At 45.5% G+C, this 26084-nt stretch overlaps 1 protein-coding gene across 8 annotated transcripts; it reads right to left on the reverse strand.

Moving 5' to 3' along the window:
- Positions 1 to 24203, reverse strand: KLHDC4 (kelch domain containing 4). 8 transcript variants are annotated; one of them, XM_085551923.1, is made up of 12 exons: positions 23980 to 24203; positions 22984 to 23075; positions 21954 to 22009; positions 20910 to 21008; positions 18311 to 18447; positions 11439 to 11531; positions 10349 to 10508; positions 5301 to 5382; positions 3171 to 3379; positions 1502 to 1907; positions 884 to 1000; positions 1 to 601 (listed from the first exon to the last, which is right to left on the reverse strand). In XM_085551923.1, exons 6-12 carry the CDS (start codon positions 11492 to 11494, stop codon positions 426 to 428), a joined length of 1206 nt encoding a protein of 401 aa, XP_085408049.1. In that variant the 5' UTR covers positions 11495 to 11531; positions 18311 to 18447; positions 20910 to 21008; positions 21954 to 22009; positions 22984 to 23075; positions 23980 to 24203; the 3' UTR covers positions 1 to 425. The 8 variants fall into 8 exon arrangements, with proteins under 8 accessions (XP_085408049.1, XP_085408047.1, XP_015729691.2 ...); XM_085551921.1 differs by having other exon boundaries at positions 3171 to 3382; XM_015874205.3 differs by having other exon boundaries at positions 21931 to 22009.
- Between the last annotated feature and the right edge of the window lie 1881 nt (positions 24204 to 26084).

The raw sequence follows: 26084 nt of genomic DNA on the forward strand, positions 1-26084 counted from the left end.
TAACCAACCAAGTAAGTTTATTGTAGAAAACCTCAGAGACAAGTTCTGGCCCCAGTTACGATAAGGAATCTGGGACTAGAGAACCATTGTGATGTGCAGTTTGTCTTCACAGACACAAAACAACTCCTGAACAAGATGATGATGGTATGGTATGCTCCATTCTCAGAAGAGCTTGGGCAATAATCCCATTCCCCAAGTCCTTCCCGCAACCGCCAGGGGATTAACAGTATATTCAGAGCATTAATCAAGCAGGCATATTGAGATTAGTCAGCCCAAAGGTTCTCATGTGGAGTATGCAAGAGTTGGAGTGCCTGGAAGCCTTCTGGGCACACACACTGACTGCCCGGCACATCAGGCTGATTTCAGCAGGGCTAACAAACTGCTCCCAGCAGGTTTCTGCACTCACAGAACAGCCCCAACATCGCCTAGATTGAATCTTCATAGAATGTCTTTGCCATGGCATGAGCCACTTTCACCACCTTCTTTTCCTTGGCATCCGGGCCCATGTTGCTGCGGGCTACTTTGATCCAATACTGCTCCGTCCTGGACAGATAGTCTGCATGCTTCTCATCAGGCTGAACAGATGGGTGTTGCTCCTCTCCTAGCACACAATGGGAAGAAGAGAGAAAGAGAGGTCACATACAGCTAATGAAGGCAATCTGCTCTCCCATGTGACAACTCAGCCAAGGCTATGCTTCAGCTTGTGTTTAAATGGAATAGCCTGAAAACCTATCAGGAGCCAAAGAAATTTCTCTTTTACTCATTAAGAAGCATGTACTATGAAAACCTCGCTTTTTACTGAAAAACTGACCTGAATGCCAGTGAGGTCAGTGATAGCAGTGAGTACTGTATGTTAGTATGAAGAAAACATTGCTCTTATTACCTCCTTCATCCTCACTATCCTCTTCAGAGCTCTCTTCTTCTTCTTCCCCTCCTTCTGCACCCTCCGTATCATCCTCCTCTTCATCCGACTCCGATTCCTCCAGCCATTCTTGTGTTTCTTTGGTGAGAAAGAAGAAATAAGCAAGCTGGAAACAGTAGGGAGAGATCTAATACAGACAGGAAGAAGTGAACAACACAGTACAGCTGTGGAAGACAAGCTGGTTAATGCTGATGCTGACAAGAGTCAGGTCTCCTCCCAAGCACTTTTCCTCTAATTTGGGAGCTGTAAACTCTTCCTTTCTGCCCTTTATCCATTATACACACGCAGACTGTGAGATTACAGAGCAGAATTAAGGTTAGAACCAGCCACCAGTGAACAAAGATGCTCTGTTTACATTTCTTGATGTCTGAAGCAGACAGACCAGAGTTCATACAGTATAGCCACAGAGCTCTGGACAAGACAGGCTTTTGTGGTAATAAACATGACAAGACACTACATACTGCATACTTTCAAGCTATTTCCTGTCAAGGAATAAAATAAAGCACTGCTGGAAACAACATCCCAGCCTCTGCCACAATGAAGTCACACAGACCTCCCCACCCCCCCACCAGAGCTTACTTGGGTCCATCTCCACTAGCACTTTCCATTCTTCCATCTTGTGCAGGTCGATGCTGTAGAGGTCACTGAGGGTGAACTGGCGATCTCCCACCTCAAACATTCCTCCATAGACATACAGAACCCCATGTTTCACTGCCAGCATGGCATTTGAACGTGGGCATGGTTCCACTTGTGGGCCCAAGGCTCCATCCTCCTCCTCCTCCTCTGCCTCCGATTCAGATCTCTCCTTCTCATCTGCAGGCCCAGAGATCACCTGCTTGATTGTCATGACAGTCCCATCTTCTGCCACCACCTCTTTGACCATCTCCACTGGGCCTTGCGGGGCTTGCTTCTCTACCTCATCATCTCCACCATCTGTCTCAGCTTGTCTACCACGTCTTCGCTTCCTCTTCTCTGACTTTGGTACCTGTTAATAAGAACGAGGAGCAAAGACAGACTGCATGTGAGCCGGGTGTAGCTAATAGCATATACAGCAGTTAATACGATACTATGGATGATGCTGCGAGGAAATGGGGAGAATTCAATTATTTTGCACTAGAATCATAAGTCTTGGATGATAGCTACAACCTCCTACTAAGCATGAACTTCTACCAGCCACAAAACAGGGAGCAGTGAAACCTCTGGAGAACCCATATCATGGAGCTGTTGAATCTATTAGTGGCAGCACTGCTGGAGAGAGGGAAGACAGCTCTCTTGCTCTCCATCTTGCAGATGTACACACACACACACACAGTCCACTGGTCTGTGACAGGAGCAAGAGCAAATAACCCATCATTTTGTGAAATCAAAACAATTGCTGTGTGCTAAATTACAGTGTATTATCAGGAAGCACTCCAGGTCTTCAAAGTATTGTGTTAAAAGGATAGGAAACAGACAGCTGGGAAGGTAGAAGCAAACACCTGAGTGGATGTTTGCCTGTTATTATGTGATTGACATCTCCTTTCTGAGGATGCAGCAAGAAACAGTAGGGATAAGAAAGAAAGAAGGTCATTTGCACCTTGCTTCCTCCTTGAGAGTGGTTCAAACAAAGCCAAAGATCTGAGAGCCACATTTCTCATGAGCCAAGGGTTAATACTTCATCTCTTCTGGCAGCTCATCAACAGAAGGAGGCTATTTTATCCCAATGTAACACAAGACCTTTTCACAATAGCTTTTACTGAACCAGCTCACATCAGACTTAGACTGGAGCCAGCCTCTAGTAAAACACCAGAACTGTTTTCATGCTGCTTTGCTTCACTTTGCATTACACAACAAGAGGGCACATGCAGCCTGACTCTCAAGAAGAAGAGGACTGCTTCCTGACCCACTCTTTCTTAGTGCATATGCAGCCATTGGGGCTCAGAGGTTTCCTCTCTCTGCATCACACAGTGAAAGCAGAGCATGGAAAATATAAGGGGCTATGCAGAGAGGAAGGAGAAGGGGCAGCATAACATCAGAGAATTTGGTCTGGAAACAGAAACCTGCTAAGCTGCACATCCCTAACTTCATCCTTGCAGCTTTTCCCCTCTCCTCAGCCAGTCAAACACAGATCAAAGCAGCAAACAGACCCTGTGGCTCAGCCTTGAAATAGAGGCTTTGGCCACACTGTCAGAATGAGGCCAGAAAAGGTGGAGAAGAAGGAAATCAAGGAGAGTGAACTGAAGACATTTGTGTAGCTCTTAAATGAGACCTTTAGCTGTCCAGGAAACCAACGGTTTTTCCCAATATCATAGAAATAAATATCATTGAAGAAGTCCCCTTCGATGCTCTCTTCCTCTTCTTCATCGTGCACACCTCCAAACAGAAGGGAACGGTTGTTGGGACCAATTGCCACAGAGAAGCCAGACCTGGGAGTGGGTTTCACACCAGATGGGTTGAGTCGACTCCAAACCCACTTATCTGCTAATGGATAAAAACAGACAGGAGTATCAGTAAAAGAGAATCACAATGATTTTTACATCTTCCAAGACCCTTCAGTTCTCCAGCAATCTTTTCAAGCATCACAACAATCCATTTCAGACATAATCAAAACTGCACTGCTCGTGTTCAACAATCATGTAAATCAGAACCACTTGCATTTCCACTTCAATCACCCAAGTAATCCACACACTTCCTTCTACCCTTAGAAAGCAGCTGCGTTTCCAACAAAAGCAAATGCAAAAAGCTGTCCTCAGGGTGTGCTTTCTGGAGCAAAGGGCCTCGTGAAAGGTACATAACCTTTACAGGAAGCCTGAGTTCAAACCAGCTTGTTTATAGCCCAGGATACCATGGAAAGGTAACTCTGGTTACCCCACAGGGTCCTTGTGTCAGCTGATATGTCAGTTCTCTTTACATAAACCTTCTACTTCCGTATCTTCTCTGTCATTTTGCTCCACTGCTTTAACCCCAAGAATAAGCACAGTTCATTTTAAGGAGACCCAAATGTTAAAAAGAATGTCTAATAAAATGCCCAGCAGAGGGAGAAAGCTTGTGCTCCAAAGCCCTCTGCTTTCACTCCATTCCTTTCTATTATGGATTTAAAGCAAATCCCTAAAATGCAGGCTGGCAGAAGCATGTGCACTGGCCAGGCATGTGTTTCTGAAGGAACCACAATTTCAAATAGATAAGTTATAAATAGGATATAAGGCAAGCAGGGTCTGCAACCCAGACAATACGTGTGACCAGCCTTCCTCCCCAAATCCCACTTGAAGATGTGTGGGTTTAAAGAAACCTGTCACAATTTCAACACTTGCTCAAGGCAGATTGTCCTGTTTCTTAAGCCAAGGACAAAATTCTCTCTCCTATGGAAAGGGATGGAATTCCTGTTTCTGAGGGTATTTACAGATAGATGGGAAAAGAGAAAAATAAACCAACCAACCAGTCAACCAAAACCCATTCCTGGTAATATCCCTGCAGTAGGTAAACTGAATAGATCACACCCCCACCTTCTCCCTTCATAGCTTATAGATGACCCACCACTACTAAAAACAGCTTCTTGAAAATAGGAATTTCCAGTGTGGGAAGGTCTGAAATCCCAACAGTTTTCTGTTGTGAAACAGAAGAGCAATGATCAGAATGTCCCAAGGAAAAGCAATTTCATAATGTTGTTTGAATTCCCTCCCACACAAAACCCCCCCCCCAAAAAATCCCCAAACCATCTTTTCTGGTAAAGAAGCCTGGAGACCCTCCAATCCATCTCAGACTATTCCAAGGCCAAGTGGAAAACATCAATGTAAATAATGCTGATTCTCCAGGCTCCTCCCAGCCTTCCTCCATTTGCTCTTACACCAGCTCTGAAATCAAGTCACCTGGAGATGGGAACCATGACTCCCAACAGCCTTCAGCCAACCACTAAGCTTTGGTTATCAGAGATAAGGCCTGATCTTTTCAGGCTGTACAATGGACTGCAAGACAAAGAAAGAAAAGGTGTGTGGCTTATAGCCTGTTCCCATCTCCTCCTATACAACACAGCAGTGGGAATGTTGTCTGTATACATGATAACCCATCTTCTTTCTCCAGAACCCAAGTGAAAAAGTAGGACGCAACTTCTCTCATATCTCTCAGCAATTGCCATTCCTTCACTCTAACTCCTTTCTTTTCAAGCTAGAGTCACAGTATACAAATGCACTTAACCACTCTTGGGAAAGAAGAAATATTTAAATCGACTTATCTGCTGTGTTTAGCCCCAGAGCAAAAGCTGGGGCATAGTGCTCATCATTAAAAGGGAAATTTTGTTCTTAGCTTGGATTTTTTTGGGTTTCTTATTCAAAGGAAGAGAGAGGAACTCACAGCCCTGCAGTGCTGCTTCCAGCACAGCCCCTTAGCTGTAGCAGTAGCTTACCTTCCTCCTTCCCTGAGCCTTCAGTCTTCAGCAGGAACATATCTGTATGCAGGGTGCCTTTGTCAACATCTTTCTTGACTCTCTGTAGAGAAAGGAAAGACAGGGATGCTCGGTGAAACACTTTCAATGGCAAAAATGCAGGAGGCCCAACTCTTCAAGGCCTAGAAAGCCACTTATATCAAAACGTTCCATTCTGAACTCTCAACCCCATAGATAAGGCTCATCACAGCCTGAATCCGTACATGGGGACAAGGAGAAACCACACAGACAGCCACAGTGTGAGCACCAGGCCACCACCACTACTGTAGTACTGAAACCAGGGCTATTTTCTGTGGCAAGCAGCAAATCTGATACCCCCCCAAAGGGAACGGAGGCAGCCAGAAGGGACAAATGGAGGCTGGTGTCTTGTGACTCTCAAGCACGCCTCGCTCAGTCCCATCCTACAAGTGAGCAGTGGGAGACGTGTAATAAACCACAAGCAACTCCTGCCTGTGACAACCAGAGCCTCCCTCTGCTCTCCAGGCTGCCACAAAGATCCTGGGACTTGTGAAGACTGCAGGATGCAATCAGTGCAAGGGCAGAGAACTGGGCACCCACAGAAGAAAAATAAGTTGCCACAGGGAATTAAAAGTGATTGTTCTACAAGAAGAAAGGAAGGATGGGCAGCACCAAGGAAACAGAAGAGCCAAGATTCTGCCTTTTACTGTGCCACAGACAGCATCAGGTGCTCTCCGGGGAGCAATTTAACATCTGTGCCTCTGCTCCTCTAGATGTAAAAGAGAGCAGATACCCGCTCCACCAGAGTGGCACACAGCAACCTCCAACAGGGCTTGCAAGGCCCTCTGGGATGCTGCCCTTAAATGTTGAGCACACTGCCTACGATGCATCATTTGCACAGCCCAAGTTTAAGTGCAGATCTGTGCCCAGCACAGACTTACAATCCCTGCCACCCCCCCAATACCTACCCCACTACAATAGAAGTAGAGCCTTCTCTGCCCCACAGACCAACTGCAGGTGTCATTAGTAGCATTAAAGCACCACAGAGTCTTGAGAATCAGTCTTCTCTCCTGAACAGAAGCCCCACTTTTACCCCCCTACTACAGGCAACTTCAAGATACCAGCAAGAGCAGCATCAGGTCTCAGCTGAACTAATTAAATGCATTATTTTTAATGCAATTTTTCCTTTCCCCTTTCACTGTAAGCCCTTGTATTCATAGCAACACGCAGTACTTGAAAGCAGCACTGTGCAACACCACCATAGGAGGTCTTTTACTAATGCCATTATCCACCCATCCTTCATGCAGAGCTTTGGCTTCCTTGTAATTCCCTTCCTCCTGGGGGGCAATGGCATTGCTCCAGGCAGCAGATCCCGGCAGGAGCTGGCAGGGTTCAGTCCTGTGCTCGGGAAGGAGCAGGGCTTGGGTGCATGCCACAGTGTCATCTTCTTGCTCCATATCCACACTCGACTCAATGCTTTGTGCATGGTAGGTTTTGTTATTGCATGGCTCAGTACTCAGTTCTCAGGAATGATATTTGATTCTTAGAAAGGCAGAGAAGGAAGGGGAATAAAGCACGTCTGAGGCATTGCACAACACTTTAACTTGGATGATGTTGAGAAGCTCCAGGGAAAGCTGATAATGAAATACTAGAAGAAACAGGAGAATGCTGTTCAAAGAGCAGCTGGAGGGATCCTCTTCTGCACCACCACATAATGAAGTCAGCAACTGCACTATTCTACCCACCATTCCTAAGCAGCAGAACATCAGGCACAGTGGGGACAGGAAGCCTGCAGGAACAAGCAGCAGTGACAGGCCTGTCTTCTGAAGAGGAGCATACAAACAGCGATGGCTCCTTCTGCCACTGCCAGTTCTCCAGCACGTGGTAAAAAAGCAAGTCAAGTTCTTGCATTGGTCAGTAGGTCTGATACACAGCTAGAGAAGCTCTGGTAATGGAGACACAGTTGGAGGGGCTGGGAGCCATCCACCTTGAGCAGAAGAGGCTGCCAGGGCAAGAAATACCTTCTAGGAACAGTGCTCTAAGTACTGAGTACACCAATTCCATTGACTGGTAGAGCACATATTGTGGGACCTACAGCAGCAGCTCTCAAGTTCAAAGGGCTGAGAGTCACTGCACAGAGCAAATAACATTCTGCAGCCATGTCACACCTTGCTGTCTCTGTCACACAAGTCTAGAGCAGCAGAACTCAGCAGCAAGCTGCAAGCTATGGATGGCTGAGCTACAGCAGCCTTTTTAGCCTCTCCCTGGCTTCAAACACCCTTCCAAGCTTCACCTAAGCAAAGAACTGTCAGGGATGGACAGACAGAGGAGAGGAAGGGGGAAAGAGATGGGCACAGGGCTGAACATAGACCAGTGGCTGCAAAATGAATATCTGATAATGAGAATGGAAAAGGGGTTTACTTTGTTTCTAACCCCAGGTAGGCTGCAGGTTGTACTTAAATGCTGGGCACAGCACATATTCTTATGCATAGGGGACACACAGGCTGAAAGGTGCAGAAGCACAGTTGTCAGGCATAGTAAGACGAGCATTACCTGCATGAAAAGAAAGGAAACAACATATACCGAGAGAGCAGTTGGCTTCACCATCATACAGGCTGGGCAGAATAACTGCTTTATTTTCCTCCTGAAAACCACACAGCTCCCTGTAGTAAACATTATGTGCGCAACATGACAAAGCTTCTTGGGCTAAGAAAACCCACTGAGCTGGAGTGAGAGTTATTTGTTGTCAGAGATGCTTGTTCTTGCTTGTCCTCCCCACTCGCACCGGCTCAAAAGCAAACACTCCAGTAGCAAGCAGCACTCTGTTACTAGAGTAGCACAAAACCAGTCCTCAGCCCTGCCACAAGCAACCTGCCAGCAGCATCCACTACAGGCAGAGCTCACTACTAAAATAAGAGAGAATAATATATATATTAAGAAAAAAATACACCATAGCTTACTCTGGCATCCAAAAGCCCTGCACACAGGTAGTGCCAGAGCTCCTGTGGCTTGTGGGCTGCTTCCACCTGCAAAGTAGAGCAGTGTTAGCCTCCAACACATCCTGGCTGCATCCACTGTGCCAGCCAGGCACAGTGTGCTCACGTTGCCTAGCAATAGAGAGGTCTCATTGCTTCAGACAGCCAAAAATGCAGGCTGCTGCAGCAAGCCCCATTCCCAGCAAGCAAAACAGGTCAAGACATCTTTAAGATCAGCAGAAAAGCAAGTCTGAGCATCTCACAGGCTTCTGAGGTGTATTTAAGGAGTGACGACAAAAATCTACAACAACCTCTTCTGTAAAGGACCACAGTAGTTGTCTTTTATCATTTCTGGGTTGAAGATAAAGCAGAAGAACATAAGGATCACGTATTTTCATGCATGCTCTAGTTCAACTTGCACACTTGGGGTTGTAAAGCTCTTTCCATCTTTCCTGTTTGCATCCTGGATGCTCAGTGCCTGAACTTAACATCCTAGAACAGCAAAACCTAGTGGCTGGCACAGGCAAATGCATGCCTGGGTCTCAGGTTAACAGCCCTGGCTCTAACCACAAGTACTGGAATGCCTCAGACAAGCCACTTATCTTTCCTGACTTTTTCCCCAGCCACGAAAGAGGCTCTTAGCCAAGTGAATTCAGCAACACAGCCTGGACTAACAAACATTACTGAAAACTGACCCTCTATGCTCAGTTCTGCACGCAGATCCAGCAAATCAAAGCACATAGATACCTCTCTGTGACCAAGGGTGGGCAGATTGAGCACAGAAACATCTACAGCTGCAAGCTGACAATGTTGCTCAGGCTTCACTCTGTATTACAAAGCAAGTAGATTAATAACAAGAGTGCTTGTTTTAATCTATGAGCTGTTCACCAAGCCAGAGAGGAACTGCATCCAGCTCTTATTCTTGCTCAGTACTCAGCATAAAGGCTGAGTGCTCATTTATCACAGCAGAAGGTTGAAAGCAGCTTTGCATTCCCCTATCCCTTCTACTTCATTTTTATTAGCTCAAAACAACCCAGAGCAGTGTAGCAAAGCCCATCCTCATAAAGCAGAATGGGCCTAACTGCAAAAACGTGTTAACTTTTATTTTTCCAAGGGACTCAGTGTGCACTTGAAACCCACTTACTTTCAGTAGCCCTAAGAGGGCCACACCTAGAGCAGCGTGCAGACTTCTCCCACTCTCAGGAGTGAAGGAACAGGAAGCAGACAAAGCCCTTTTGGGCAGAATATGCCTCTGTATTGTTAGTGCTATTTAATCAAATGCACATCTGAGGAGTTACAGCCTTCAGCGCAGGCAATGAGGAGGCACACATGCTTCTAAATATACAGACAGACTATTTTCTCTCTTCTTTCCCTGCTTTTCTTCTTTGTTCTTCTGATGTGAATAAACGAACAATACATCCTCCTCCCCAGCGATGCACTGCTGGAAGCAATGCCTTTCCACTGAGACAGCAGCAGCAGGATTGGGGTCTTCAGTCTGCATTCACAACATTAAAAGCTTTTGCAGGAGCCTTTTGCTCAATGAAATATTTACTTCCTCTCACCCAGCATGGAGACAGGGATACTTGGTCAGTAAGGACATATGGTCTAAAGGCCTACCCAGTATAAATTACCATGATTAACATAGCAAGAAGCAAAGCAGAGGAAGCCTGGTACTCATCAAAAGTCTTCTTTGGCTTATTGAGTTTGCTAACAAGCACTGCTGCCTTAACCCTTTCCCTGATGCAAGAAAACACAAGGCTCCTGGTAACTGCTGCTTTTAAGCCACAAGTGCTGAAACATGGATGAGAACTGACTAAGAATGCCTGAAGTTGGCATCTGCACTGGAGACAACGCCTGTTAAACAGAGCAGAGGGAAGCAGCACATTAAACATTGGAATTCTGCTCTACCTATTGCCTTCTCCAAGCAGACAAGAGACAGAACCCTACAACCAACACAGGTCAAGGTAACCGTTTAGGTGCTATTTCAGCTTTGATTTTAGCCCTTTGGTTTTCCATCAACTATTTTGTTTGGCATTTGGGAAATGTTGCGGTGGCTTATGACAGAGTCTCTCTTACCTGTTTGGAGTAGCCTCCATAGATGATTATGCTGCCCTCAGGTGTGGCAGCCATTTGACATCCCGATCTCGGAGCAGGCCCAATTCCTGATGGAGCCAGCTTGCTCCACATGAAGGAGTCCAAGTTGAATGCATACACATCATTGTAATAGATGTAATCTCTAAGGAGAGCAAATTGGGACATGATGAGTTTTGGTTACAGTCATCATTCAGGACAGAACAAAATACCACTTCAGCAGTAGCACCAAGAGCCTCTGAAGAGGTGCAATACCTTATTCAACTCCTCACATTTCTGACTTTTCTTCTTCTGTAGCCATGGCAATGTAGAGATTTGTTCAGTTGAAGGTTACTACTTCAGAGCAACAATTAGGCATTTAATGAAACTCCTATATGCAAAACCTCTCTGGGTTCTTTTCTTTTTTTAAACCCATGTTATTCCTTACTATAACAGAGCTTTTGTCAACTCCTTCCAAGAAACACAATCCAAAGTGACTTAAACCAAAGCACAAACAATCAAAACATATTAGTGCAACGTCTGTCTGGAGGGTGGGAATGAAAAATGTATATATTCACATAACATTCTCTTCATGCAAACCAACTCACTGCTACTAGAAAGTGAAACTGCCAAATAGTTGCCAAGTGCAGGGTAGGCTTTGCAAAGCATGCTGTGCTCCTAGGGACTGCAGTTATGCAGCTTAGAGTCTCTGAGAAACTATGTAGCCTAGTTCTCTTCAGTCCTCATCACAGAAAAGCCATGACCTCATGTGGCATGTGACAGCTGACTGGGGAAGATGCTTCTAGGAAGAGAAGCCTCTTTGATGAGAAGCAGAGTCCAAAAGTGACATACTGAGCTTTAGCTATGAGGATGAAGAACCACTTCAGTGTTTATTTAAGTGGCCAAACAATCTTTCAAATAGTTGAAAACTTGAAAAATAAAAATCAAGATCATTTAGCTTTGCAACATAGAAGTATATAATTCCTTCACAGTACCACTACATAAAATCCTTGCCTTATAGCCCAGCTTTCTGTTGCTAGTGAAATTACTCAGTTACACAGGATTCAATGCCAGCAGCCATCCTGCTATAACCCACCTGGCGCTCTCATGGAAACCTCCAAAGATGATCAGCTGTCTTTTGCAAGCAACCATCCGATGCCCACTTCTTCCAGAGGGACCACCTGATGCTCTGAAAGACAAAGGAATTTCACTCATCAGCAAGCTTCCTATTAGTGGGTCAGGCCATTTTTATCGAGGCAGCTGGGCTGGTTGAGTTTAGCTTCTGTTTGGGCATAGGAAATCACAAGGAACTTTGTTGCCTTAACACAGATGTGTGTTTTTTCCCCCTCCATAACAGTACACGTGTTCTTCCTGTAACGCTCTGTATTTGCAGCACAGGCATTTTGCAATAACAGTTTTATTCCTAGTGATAAGCCATACTGTCTCTAACTGTAGCTGACTTTTGAAGTCTTTTCTGCTGTGACTCAGGAGGTAATTCTTCTGCAGAGTTTAATGAATAGCAGTTAACTCCCACAATTTCAAGAAGAGCACTCCAGACAGAGATTTTTCCCTAAGTACCAGACAGAAGCCAGAAACTGGCTCTGACATCTACTCTCCTTCACTGTCATAGGAAATCACCTCTCCACACTATCCTCATTCAACAACCTACAGCAAGGCTATACCATCAAACTTAGTAAATTACTCAGATTTCCTCAAGAACAGAAGAGATGTCAGCAAAACAAGTTATCATTATTATCTTATTCAAGGAGCAGCTACACATCACTGCTCTGCTCTTTTCAAGCCCGCACGACCTTTCGGTTTAGATGTGCCATTTCCAAGAACAAGCAACAACATCCCATCTATCACATCCCAAAGCTTTGGGCAAAGCCAGGCAGCTGGCAACAACGTCCCTGAGAGACAATGAAGATGTTGCTTTCCTTCTTGATCAACTGCAGTCACACCATCATACGAGAACAAAGGAAAAAATAAAGAACTCTCAAAACAAAAGCAAATTCAGGTCAAATCAGAGAGAAAAACGAGCTTTGCATGTTCTCTGCCCCTTGGATTAATCCGTCACATTTTCAGCCTCACTGAGGAGTCTCCCAACGTGCGCTGAACTCATCAAAGCTTCTCAAAGAGGCATGGGGCGTGTTGGATGGCTGCAGAATCGGGGCTTAAATAAATGAGAAACCTGCTCACCACAGAGAAACACAGCAAAACCTAAACCCACAGCCCTACTGCTATGCTTCAACTGGCAGCGGGTAGCTATACAGAGCAGTGATAGAGTTCTGCAGAGAGAGAAAACGAGGTGCTTTATTCACCATCAGAAATGACAATCACACACCAGCCATAATGAAGAACCCCAAGCAGAACAGCGGTGTTTGGGGAAGCCTGAATTAATATTGATTTCTTATGTGAACAGACCGTAGGGTTTTCTAGGCACTTACTGGATTTTTAAGTACAGCCCAGCAGAACATCACTTCTTGTATTAATAATGATTTCAGACGTTAATGAAATCTTTCATAACATAAAATTTATGTCATTATTCCAGATGACATCACCTTTTAAGAAGTCTTGGTTTTGTTTTGGGGTTTTCTTTTGGAAAAAGAAGATGTCAGTGTTAACAATAAGACCTTGTACTCACTGTGAACTTTCTGCCTTGCTTCTCAAACACATCTCCTCCAAGTCAAAAACCAATTCTGAGTGGTAAAGCGTTTATTCACTGATGAATGTGCTTTAATAAACAAGTTCCCACCAAGTGTACAATTAACTCTAAGTCACAAACAACATCACCCCAAACAGGGCCTGATCTGAATTCAGAGACTCGCTGCACCAGCATCAAGTGCTCTCAATTACAAGGCCGTTCTCCCCTTTAATTGAGGACAGGGATACAAGCTACAGGAACAGATGCTAAAACACAGTTGCGGGAGGTCTCATCCTGCACCTTGTGTCATCTCAGCTTTATCAACTTAAGCATTACTCACCATCTAGGAATCAGCTGCAGCAGACAGTTCACAGCCTAGGATGGAAAGAAATGCCCTCTTAAGCATGCAGTAAGTGCTTTTAAGAAGCATTTTTACAGGGAGTGATTCCTACAAGCCCAGGGCTTGCACCCCAACCTCCAAACACAGCACTGAAGAACACACAGCAGAGTCAAGAAGTAGTAGCTACAGCTCCAGAAGCTGCTATACCAGAGCCTTGCTTCCCAGATGCAGGCTGTCTCCCTTTACCTGCATGGCTGCTTGTGGTCCAAAATAAACGTTTTGGAAATGGTTTCCACAGCCGTTATGATTAATACGCTACTTCATGGGGTTGACACCAGAAAGCAGACATGTGGGAGGGAGCTGTAAATTCTCCAGACTCTTTGTTTTAAAAATAGATTAACAGATAAGTCTGGATAAGGACTGGCTCTACACATGGAAGCATGAGTCTGATCTAAACTGCTCCATAAGGAATTTGCTGTTGCTTGCGGAGTTACTCTGGGACTTATAGTAATATAACAGATCTCAATTCAGCCCCAGTTTTGAGAATTAATGACTTCCATGCTGCTGTATCTACAGACTGCAAGAGTGAGTTACTCTTTCATTCATTCCTTCACCCAGAGAAACTTCAGAACAATCTCTGCAACCTCTCATTGTGAAAAAGTGATGATGCACACAACATCCCACCAAGGGGGCATTTCAGGATAACACACTTCTGTTCTATAGTACACAGAGCAGCTGAAATCCAGGACTTGGGTATTTGGTTTTGTATCTTACACTTGTAAATGCAAATGACAAGTGTTCTGTTCATCAGCACACACAGATATAGTACCCATGTGTTTGTGTAATTAATTCAGAGGTATGTAAGTGAATACAAAAATCACTACAAGGCACAAAACCCCCAAATCAAATCCTGTACAAAGTCAATCAACAGTCACATGTCTGGATCTTCTTCTAGGAGAGAACAAGCTCAGAAGGTTCCCTTCTGGTCTGTCAAAGGAAGTTTGCTCAATAGTACACCAAAATAACCTTCTTTAAGCACCAAAGCACCTTCCTACCTTGTGCTGCAGGATCTGATCTTTCTGGTGACAAAGAGCACACGAACAAGAGCCATCGGTCAGAAACAAACCTACGCTGAAAGGCATCCTGCTCCGCAGCCACTGCTCCAGTTCTCTCTGTAAACAGCACTCAACATACACTTGTGAAGCATTGCCCTGAAGTATTTATAGCACCATGTCTCACAAAACTGTGAAGAATCATTAGCATTCTAGCATTAGAAGGAAGGGAGTCACACAGGTTCAGAAGCGAGGTGAAGAACTGCACAGAGGGATCTGCCAGCTCCCAAGTACAGCCCCAATGAGTGACACTCCTCATCTCTCTATGAGGGAGCACTCCAGGCCACGCAGAGGTGAACAGGAATGCTCTGTCTAGGAAGGAATGAGGCAATTAGGTTAAAATAGTGCTTTGCTCTAAGGCAAAGAAACAGTTCACGCACTGGGGAAACCTCACACATCACATACACGATAAGATGGTTCCAGTAAGTCAAAGTCAGTTTCTGGCACATCATGCAATGAGCAGCAGAGATCTCCATTACTGGTTAATAATCTCCACAGTAGCCTTTGCAGACACATCACAGAGTAAGTTATTCAAGGCATTCTCTTCAGTGTTTTACAGTCAAGCTTCTCATGGCACTGAGATGGTCTCTCACAGAATCTGCAGACAGGACAACATAGCTGTGTGAAATCTGAGCTGTGGGGCTGGAATAAGCAGACTTCTTAGAACTGCAAGTTCAGGTCAGAGTAGGGTCATTTTAGCCATTCAATCTACTAATTCTATTCTACAAACTCATTCCTATTCAATTGAAGCCCAGTGATCCTTCCCAGGTGGACTGGAGATGGAAACCTTGTCTCTCTCATCCAAGCATTTCTTAATAGAGTAACAAAATTACTGCTTTGTCTGCACTAAAATGACATCTCCCAGACCCAACTGAGTATACTCAATAACAGTCTGTCTCCCAAACGTTTATCAACAGGAGTTTGTTCGGGTAATACTGTTACCACACTGGACACATGCAATTACTGCTTTGCCTGTTACTTGGTAGCTTGTTCTATGCCAACAAGGCTACGCAAGTTGCCTCTTCCATCCCATCTCCCCAACACCAGTAGCCAACCCCTCAAGCTACCTACTATCATCGCTCATCCCAATCCAAATCAAGTGTTTGGCTCCAGACAGACATGAGAAGCCTGTATGGAACTGTATCAGGCAGCAGTGGGGTCCCTGATGATAAAAACAAACTGTCCAGAAAGCCCAACGCAGTATGTGTTACAACCATAAAGAAATACAAAGACATTTCTCATACAACTCAATGATCACCATTGTCCTTTCTTTTTCTTCTTCCCCTTCCAAGCAAACTGCCATTGTGATGCTATATGGAAACACAAAGAGGCAGCAGAAACCTGATTTTCACACTCAGCCAAGTTAGCATTAAAACCAAGACATCTCCTCACAGCCTCCTACACCAGACACCTCATTAATGTAGCTCTTGGAGCTCTGCCCAAGGATGAGGAGGAGATGCACTTTGTTTTATTTGAACACAGGGATCAGGGCGCAGGTGTTTCTAAAACTACAGCAAAGCAGAAAGGCAGATGTCTACCCAAATACCTCAGAAAACTCAAATGGTTGAGTTGATCCTGCATGGGGTAGAGAAAGAAGAATGACAGTGTCCCCAGTACAAACTTTGGGAATTTTTACCTATTTATCTACGAAGAGAAAATAAAGCATCACAGCCTCCCCACACATCCTTCCACTGTGTCACAGCTGCTGAAGTGACATGGAATAACCCAGGGATGGTGATTCCATGCTCAGTTGCAGGGTGGGAATAAGTGATCCTGCAGTACCAAGACTCAGCATCCCCAAGGTGACTATACCATAAAGGATAAGATGCAGGATGAGTAAAGCCTTGTAACAACCAGATTTCCTCCTCCCAGGCAGGTTGGGCACCGCAGCATTTGTTTTGGGAGTGGAAAACCCTAAATCAGCTCTACAGCTACGCATTTGTAAACCCACAAGAGAACAATTTGCGCCACCACTGGTGGAACTAACAAAGCCTCATCTGGGCTCTCTGATGGCTCACAAAAAACAATCTCCCGCCCTCGCTCTCCCTGCAGCTGGGTATTAACATTGCTCTCTGGTGAGGATTTTTTCAACCAAGAATTTGGTTGAAATGTCAACCCTTACTCTCAACAGAGACTCTATGGGCATCATCACTTCCTCTCCCCCGCTTGCTTTCATGAAACCAGAAGGGATGTAATGCATTTGAGTTCTACCCCCTTTATCTGGCTGAGATTGAACAAGGGATTCAGAAGTTATTTTGGGGGAGCTGGGAGGGGTACAGTCACAGTCATTACGTCAGCTTCTGCCTAACAACAATAGGCAGATCTGCCTGCACAGTGACAGGTCTTTTTAATCCTTGCACCTTTTAAAGAGCCCTCCATCATTTTGCAGAGATCACCTCACCTCCCCACTTCTCAAAGACAAGCAGAGCTCACTAGAGTAAACTCAGCTTCTTGTAACAAGACAAGCTGCAGCTGCTATTAGACTAACACTGCCAGGTCTGGAGCCAAGGATCACACTGACAAATAAGAACCAGCCACTAAGGAACTGAGCAGTTTCTCCTCATCTCTGGATTCTTGTAGGGCTGACGACTGCTAGGATCCCGTGCTGTGAAGCATCCTTTTTACCCAGCACATTTTGGACTCACAGGGACTATTTGCTCTTTGGCTCAGTATAACCCCCTACACCCATAGCAGAGTCCTTTCAGTGCTACGTTAACAAAACTAAACCTCCAAATTCCCTCTCATCAGGTAATACCAACGCTCCCATTTTGCAAGGAGAAGGGAAAAAAAAGGCAGACAGGCACAGTGAGTCACTGTGTGGCCTCAGGCGTGTGCCAAGGCAGAGCCAGGGTATCCATCTCTTCATAGCTCAGCCCTAAACCAGCCTCTCAATCACTACATAAGAAACGAAATGCACAAATGACAGGCACCTGTACTTTGTAAGCAGGGCAAGAATTGATTAACCTGGGCACATTTGAGGCTTTCCCACCTGAAGCAAGGACACAGAGTTCCTGTCCAGGAGCTTGATGGGTAAAAAGTAGATAAGCATGTTCAGAAGCTGATGCCTTCCCCAGTAGCACCTCAAGAGTCAGATGTGGAGAAGTTTCAGCACAGCCAGGGCTGTATTCTGGCTAAATGCTGTGGTCAAAACAATCCTGAAGTACAAAAGAAAGCCTGTGCCACAGTCAGAACTCTCAGTTTACAAGCTGACCCACCAGACTTTTTCCTTCTGTAATGCAAATATGAAGACAAGCAGAAAAAACTTAGAAGCCAGACATTAGCAGAAGACTTCAGGCCAGACCCACACAATATTTGTAGGCACCTTTACCTCAGTCAAAAGCTTCCATGGTTTTTGGCACCTACTTACCTTGATGGGTCAGAATTACTGGCTTGTTTATCCCAAGAAATCTCAAGGCAGCAGCAAATGCCAGTTATCAGGAGAGAACTTGTCTCTGTGGATAGATACCAGCTGTCTTCTCAAGCAATGGTAAAACTGAATGAGATCTTTTGTACAGCACAGCCATGAGATCAGGCTTGAATGGAACACAAATGGAGGAACAAGCATTGTCTTAAAGTCAGGTATCTACATCTGCCTTGGCTGGGAGGACACAGTAGTGTTCAGTATGCTCACATCTTCAGTTACTAAGACCCAAGTATAGCCATGCTTTAAAAACCACGTATTACACAAAATAACTTTGTCCTCAATGGCCTTGGATACATCTAATTTCCTCTCCACTATTTCTACCATGGGCTTCTCATTACCCAAGGGAGAGATGGGCAGGAAGCTGGGAAATCACAGTACCACACCAGGAACCAAGTGCAGACCACGCTGAAACAGTTTCTCATTACTGACTTGAGAATACACCACTTACTTGATTTGCTCCCAGGTCTTGGTGGCCAAATGGAGGACCCAGAGATCCTTGTAATGGTAGAACTGTTCCCCATTGGGAGATGCAAACTCCCCACCAAACACCCAGAGCTGCCCACCGGCTGTGGGAACCACTGCTGCCTGCCAGAAGAAAGAACAGGATCAAACAAGGAAAGCTGAGTACAAGCCCAAACCTGAAGATTTCCAAGACCTGAAAAGCATTACTGTCCTATCTGATGATAAAAACAAAACAAAAAAGGAACAATCACTTACAGAAGGAAACGTGCAGTATTTGAACAAGAGTGGATTGTTAGTGCCTTAAGGCAAGTAGCAGAAAAGAGAGCATTAAAGAATTTGTTTTACTATTCTTGCACAGAGCAGCATTGAAACACCCTGCTGTAACAGAAGAGACTATAAGAGGCAAGGAATGAAGAGAATGAAGAGCACCAGGACTAAGCAGCAAAAGACAGGAATCCCAAAAATGAAATTAAGTGGATATACAATCTTCTTCCTTGGCTGGGACCTATTGGGGTGTTTACACTATCTAAAAAGATAAATCTTTCATGTCTTTTTTTCCAGGATACCTGTCACAGATAAACACCGGGTTAACAGGCTCTTCAAAAGGGCTTCAATACCTGCCTATCTTTTCCAGCAAAGACTTCCAGCACCAAACAGGACTATACTCAGACCCAAACCCGCCCATACATGCAGTGAGTACACACATGAGAAAATAATGGGTGTGTTTACAAGCAGGATTTGTGGGAACACCAGGTTACCTGAACAAAAGGAAAAACCACCTGATCTCTTCACCAGCATCAAGTGATTAAAAGTTGAAGTGAAGGGACAAATAACAGCTTGCCCATACTTGTATGCAACCTCATGAAGAGCTGGCTTCAAACTCACATCACAACCAAACCCTTTCTTCAAATAAAACTGGCAACGGCCATCCATGGCTTTTCTCGCTATTGAACTGATGAGGTGAAGGCAGTGAAAGCCAGAGGGCTGTGCATCAGAGACTACAGATGACAAGCAAGAAGGAAGGCATGCACATACAAACTCACAGACAAACTTCTATTCACCTTTAAGCTATCAGGAAAACGTGTTAAAAATAAAGTCACAAGGAAGACAACAAACCATTCAGCTGAGGAGGCTGAAATGTCTCCTGTGTGACTGTGATTAATTATCAGACAGAAAACTTATTGTTAAAGGCATGACTCCCCTGGTATGTTCCTCATTTTATTTCTGCTATAATCCAGTTGCAGCTCCCTGATGCACAGACCGCTTGCATAGTTCAGATTGAGCTGCTAGACAGCCACCTGCTGGCTGCCAACACACAAACAAGCACCTCTCAACTCCACAACCAGAAAGCAACCTCCTTACCACCTCAGGGGAACAGGTATTTGAATTGCTGGCCTCCTTATGGAATTTGGCCTCTGAAACGATGATCAATTTCAAGCACTACAAGGTAGCTTAAGTATCAAGTCAAAGCCTTTCAATTTAAGAAAGTGCACACACAGCTCAGAGCAAGGCTGGCATTCAGGCATAGTGTAACAAGGGTACAAGAACCTAACCAGAGCATTGGATCTTACCAGGAAGCTCTAAAGAGCTTTGGCCACAAGGAGAAAAATAACATTCGCATCCTGTATGGCAGCTTTTGAAATGTACCAGTCACCCAGCCACTCTCTGCAACAGGTAACATAATCTATCAGACAGCTGGTGATGGCCAAAGACCTGCAAAAAATACAAGTCTCTGGTCCAGTTTCTGCATGCAGGTATTCACACGAAGTAAACAGAAACAAATCCTTCAGTATCACAACAGCCAGTGATGTAAATAACAAAGTCTAGGGGAGTGTAATACTATAATGGGATGGAAAACACCATAACAGCAGGATGGCAAAGTCCTTGGCTGCAACAAAAGAGAACAAGCCCAAATGCAGCAGCTACAGAGGCAGAAATGAAGGAAAAGAGCTGCCTACCTTCAGAATGCCTCAGTTAAGCAGGGATCTCCAGCAAGAGATGCCCTCAGCTCCACCACCAACCCTTAAATGAGGGCTGGGAAGGGTTGAAACCTGGCTCCAGCTCTTCCAGTCACTCAGGTACATTGCATAAACCTGAGCTCCCCTGGGTGGGCCCTGCCTTCCTACCAGGTGCTCAATCACTGCTTCCAGCTGTGACTTAGCATTGCCATTACAGGGAGTTTCACAGTATCCCAGAGAAAGTTCAGACAACTTTGATGATGCTGAAGAATAACAATCCATCTACCAAGAAAAATAAATAACTAAACGAAATCCCAAGTCAAAGACAGGGCACACACAGTGCATCTGGCTATACAGTTGGGACAATCCTATGTGCTAGCAAGGATATCTTACAGGGATGAGTCCTGTAAGACCGGAGCCATGGAGCACCAGCACCTTTTACAGTCTTTTACAGGCCACTGCCCTTAGCACAAAAGTAAGGTGACAGCACTGGCAGCCCATTACAATGAAAATGCAGAGAAGCCAGAAACTCTTGGGAAAAAAAAACCCCCAAAAAGTCAACTCCCATTCATTTTTAGCACAGCATCAGATCAATTCCAGCTGCTGCTTTGGCTCCCTGCACCTCACCTGGTGAGCACAACGCCTTGGGGGTGGGTTGGGAATCTCTACTTTAGTCCAGCTGTTTTTCCGGATGTTGTAGACATACAGATCGTTATACAGGTACGTCTGTTATGGAGGAAAAGAAAGATACACATCAACACAGCTCTCCACAGCACAGGATTAGTTTCCCCACGCACAGGCATCACTTAGGGTTAGCTTTGAGTTAGCTGTTAAAGGTGCATAGCACCAGCTTTCCATTTAGAGTCACAGAATGGTTTGGGGCTGAAGGGACCTAGACTAGTAGCCAACAATTATTTCAGAGTGAGCCCCTGGACTCAGCTGTTCTTCCCCAAACTCTTGTTTGAGCTTGAGATCTCAGGACTTAAGCTAGAGCTTAACACAGATGGACAGTTTAACGTTGCCCAGAGTGCTACTCAGCTCCAGAGACAGGAATAACTTCAGGTAGTGAAGCAAGCAGAATTAGTTTAGCACATCACATGGGATGATCCTCAGATCAAATATCATCATTAGGCTTGAGTATTCAAGCTGCGGTACACACAACTTCTCAAGGCTGGAGTGACCAATTTGTCTCCAGAAGCGCTTTAAACACTCACAACTCTCAGAAATTCAGTAGAATGCCCACTTACTTGCTACTGTATGCATCTCCAAGGCAGGCAATGACTTGCCAGCTGCAAAACTGTAGAAACATCTTGTTTTGAAAGTTAGAAAATTGAGATTCTTCAGTAGTTATCAAAAATGAGGGGCAGAGATGGCTACTATTAAGTCTGGAGGAACTATGAAGCCCTGAAATATTGATGCTGAGACAATCACTCTGACTCCTTAATGGGTTCTAGCATGTCTCCTTCCTGCCAACCCATCAGACATAAGACAGTATCGTGGCAGAATTAAAAGGCTATTTTGCTCTCATTTGGGGACGAATACATATTTTATGACTGCTGCTTTGAATCTTCGCTTCAAATGAGACTTGTGCAAATTACAGTCTAAGGCAGGGGAAGGGCAGAATAAAGAATAAAGAAGTATACATTACTTTTTGGCCATTGAAATATTCACCTCCAAAAAGGATCAATTCGTCTTTCTCAGGGTGAGCAGACAGGGAGCCATTCAGCCTGCAAACAAGAGAGGGATGACCAAAACATGTTAAAAGACTTGTCAAACACTGTGGCTGGTAGCCTTTAACTAAGCTAGCACAAGCATTCTGACCCTCTGGCCACAAAGGTCTCTCCATCAGCTGCCAAATTACTAAGCTCTGATATTCACCCCAGGGTGAAAAGCTCCCCAAAGAAATTAAACTTCTGAAAAACTTCCAGCAAGATTAATGTGAAACCGTCTGAAACCTTCTCCTATTTTAGGAGCACACGTTACACTGTCATTTAACATGCCTTCTGACGTGAGCTCTTGAATTTTAATGCTGATGTGTCAAGAACAGAAATTAGTCTTATGAGAGCACACAGCTATTGGTAGAACTAGGCTGCCTCATATCAACTTATCTGTGTCATTCTTCTGCAGTCATCAACATCCACATCTCATCTACATACCACCAAAGTGCTCTGCATCACATGGAGTCAGGTTCCTAGCACTGCTGGAGGGGCACTAACTGACCATTGTAGCACACTGGTGACACTAACAGTAATACACTGACCTGTCCCTCCAAACACAGGAAGAAGATATCATACAGAAGAGATTTTAACAAGCCACAGTAAAGAGATGCACAGAACATAGCAGGAGGTGGACCCCAAATGTCCTGGGACTCCTGACACATCCTTTTGACTCAAGTCCTTTCAGATTCCTCATTCAAGTTCAAAAGTTCCTCTTAACTTCTATTTTTCTACAAGCCCTTTAATTTAACCAATCTTTCTCTCCTCAGTCATGCTGGTGGGATGATAAAAAGGGGGATATTAAGGGGAAAAAAATGTTTTTGGCTCCTTTTTTAACCCAGGGATTCAATATATCGGGTATTTTCTAACTCCAGATACCAGTCAAACCAGCTATTATGCCTTCCACTCTCAGGAAATAACCTGACAATGATAAATGTCACCAACAGCTGTGTAAGCGATAGCTAAAGCCTTGTACAACCTCTTACCTGGGCGAGGGAGGTGGGCAGGACGTCTCAATTACTTGGGTCTTTTTAGCATCTAAAGTCTGAAATTCTGCTATCAATGCTTCAAGGTCCTCCTGAAAGTAAAAACACAGACCTGAGTCCCTTGATATGCACAGAACCACCTGCACACGACTTGAAACCAGCATTCACAATCAGAATTTCCCCATTTGGGGAAAAACAAACAAAATCTGCTTAGATTCTCCACATCCACCTACAAGAAATGGATGCTGAGTACTTCTATTTATGGTTTAAAAATGGTTCCCTCTCTAAAACCATGGCAAGTTTGCTCGCAAAGGGCTGAACGGGATGGCACACACAGCGTGTTCAGTGCACACCTGCAACCCCTGCAGGAGAAACACTGCAAAATCAGCAAGGAAACAGCAATCATGTAAGCTCTGACTAAATTCTGACCAAGTGCATGCTATGCCATGAACAGTCCTTTGTCTGCAATGGAAAACTGCCTAAACGGAACAGAAGGGAAACCTGCACCTAATTTTTATCCCCCTCAATCCCTCCTTGAATGCCTGCAGGGATGGGGCATCCACAGCCTCCTTGGGCAACCTGTTCCAGTGCATCACCACCCTCTGGGTGGAAAAACTTCCTCCTAAGATCCAACCTAAACCTCCCTTTGTCCAGTTTAAAACCATCCCCCCCCTGTCCTATCAATATCTACCCTCGTAAACAGCCGTTCCCCTTCCCAACAGCAGCATGATAGCAGCAGCTCTCCCTACTCACGCTTCCCCTTCCTACAGCCGTGCACACGGTGGCAGCAGCAAACTGCAAGCAGGGAAAGGGCCCAAACGAACACAACAGCTCCGCGGGATCGGCTTTTATTTGCTGCTAAGGCCAGAAGAAAAAGAATATGGAACAACACGTGCTCTCTATTCAGTCCCCGCTTGGGGATCAGCGGGCAGGGCAAACCGGTGCCGTGAAGACCAAGGGTCGGGGCTGCTGGAGCCCCCCGCTGCCACCCCTCACCTCCTCCTTCTTGGCCCTGCGGGACACCTTCCTCTCCATCTTCGCTGCCGTCTTCTCAGCCCCTTTCCCTTTCTTCTCCCTCTTCCCTTTCTTCCCCATGGCTGCAGGCCGCACTAGGCCGCACTAGGCCGCGGGACGCACCGCGCTGTCCGTACCGCCCTACCCGGCTCGGGCGCACCGAGGGCCGGACAGCGGCCGTTCCCCAGCCCGGTGCTGTAGGCCTCGGCCCGCCTCCTGCTCCAGCAGCACGGGGGCCCTCTGCAGGCCCGGCGGGTTCAGCTCATCCAAGTACGGCCTGCTGCTCTCCCTTACGAAGCTCCAAGCGGAGGCAGCGGTTGTTTTACTGGAGGAGGTCTGAGAGCCTCGCTATGCGAGGCTTTAACCCGGCTCCGCACACTGCATGCTGTCACATTCGGAGCTTAGTGTGCTCTGAGCTCGTGTTCACGTTTATTTCTACCCCGAGGAGCCCACAAAATGGCCCCCTCCCTTACACAAAATGGAAGCAAAAGGCTTCTGGGTTGCCCCATTGCATGAGCTGGGCTTCTGCCTTGAGCAAACATAAAAGCAAGTTGTGGGGTGGAAGGGGGGAACTACTGGGAAAACACCATCTTTGAACACATAACCAGAACATATCACTTGGGTTCAAGTGCATCTTTGAGCTGCAGGCTTCCTTCACCCCACTTCTCAATTGCTTTTGTGGTCGTTTCATGCTTTTAGGAAGGGAATTCAATTATGTTTTTTGCTGAATTCCCTCAAAGCCTGCATTGCCTGGAGGCAGGGTGGTTTTCATTCCTATCCAACTTAATGCCTACTGCAGATCAGTGAGGATATCACTGAAGGCAAAGCTCAGTGCCCACAGGTTAACCCCCAACATCAAGTACGTGCTTTAGAGACTGTAGGAGAATTCCCACCCTCTCAAATCTGCCTACACACGAACCTCACATCTTGGAAACATGACCCCAAAGCATGGAGAATGGGAGTGCTGGGAAAATACTTTGAGGCTGTGGACAATGTCCATCCTGACCAGGATGTTGTTTGGTCATTCTGACAACACTGCGATTACAATTAAAGCTCCTGCCTACAAAGTGTTTATACCCAGGAAGAGAACAGCAGGCTGCAGAGGGGCCGGGTCAAGTGAATGGGGCAGTTTCTCAGCCAAGTTACAGGCACTCTGCTGAGTTCCCTGGCTCTATACATAGGCTAGGAAGCTCCCCTGCTGCTTCTTGGTCTTGAACCTCAAGAAGAAACCAGTGTGTGAAAAAATGTCCCTTCCTGATGTCTGCAGGAATGTGGTCACTGAGTCCCCTTGGGGCCAGATTTTCTTCGGACATTTTGTTTGGGAGACTTTGATATGAAAAAATCCACCTCTTCACAAAACACCCTCCTGAGGTCTTCATCAGGCGTGAGGTTAACGGGGGAACAAGGAGACTTTTGCATCCCGTACAGCCATCTCCATTTGCACCAGCCTCTTTGGTGCTGCAGCACTCAGAGTATTTCCATCACTCAGTGATCCTCAGCTCAAATTATGCTGGTAAGTCATTGTTTTCCATAGTTCTGAATGTAGTTTCAGATGCTCGGGGTCACTTGGAACTTGCCACTGCGTGGGGAACTGCGTGGGGCAGAACATTCTCAGTGTGAGTTCTCTGGTTTCTTGAACTGTGCAGTCTGGTTTCTCATGGTATATGTGGGGAAAAGAGAAAAGAGGATGAAAGGACAAAGCAAACTTTGTACTGCTGTTTGAAAACTCAAAGCAAAACATACACATGAATCAGGGCACGAACTTCTCAGGGATAAATATTCTCTGCCATGATGTGCAAGTCCTGCTGTAGCAGTGATGGTAACTGCTAAGAGGTCTTGAATGCATCTGATGGACACCTCGGCTGAGAAGCAGAGATTAAAGGCTGCAACCTGAAAGTATATCCCCCATAATGGCTTAGGCTTTACACAGGCTTCCATCACCCTGAACAAACCCAGGGCCATTCCATGTTCCCACACGACCTGCACAGATGTCTGCCTACGCTTTCACACAAACATCCTCCTGCAGCTGCAGGACAGATGTGTGCTCCCGAACGTAGTCAAGCTCAGGCTCACACATGCTGCTGCAT

The sequence above is a fragment of the Coturnix japonica genome, chromosome 6 (genome assembly GCF_054131305.1).
Source record: "Coturnix japonica strain WE chromosome 6, WE-NBRP24, whole genome shotgun sequence".
In the NCBI taxonomy this organism is placed as follows: Eukaryota; Metazoa; Chordata; class Aves; order Galliformes; family Phasianidae; genus Coturnix; species Coturnix japonica.

Bases quoted from the DNA above. Each gene is read 5' to 3' on its own strand.
- KLHDC4 (XM_015874204.3), bottom strand. From the start codon at position 24,078: ATGGGGAAGAAAGGGAAGAGGGAGAAGAAAGGGAAAGGGGCTGAGAAG. The intron at 10,509-11,438 runs GTGGGTTATAGC...TGCTCTCCTTAG, and splicing joins GGTTTCCATGAGAGCGCCAG to AGATTACATCTATTACAATG. The intron at 1,001-1,501 runs GTAAGCTCTGGT...TTCTCACCAAAG, and splicing joins GCTAGTGGAGATGGACCCAA to AAACACAAGAATGGCTGGAG.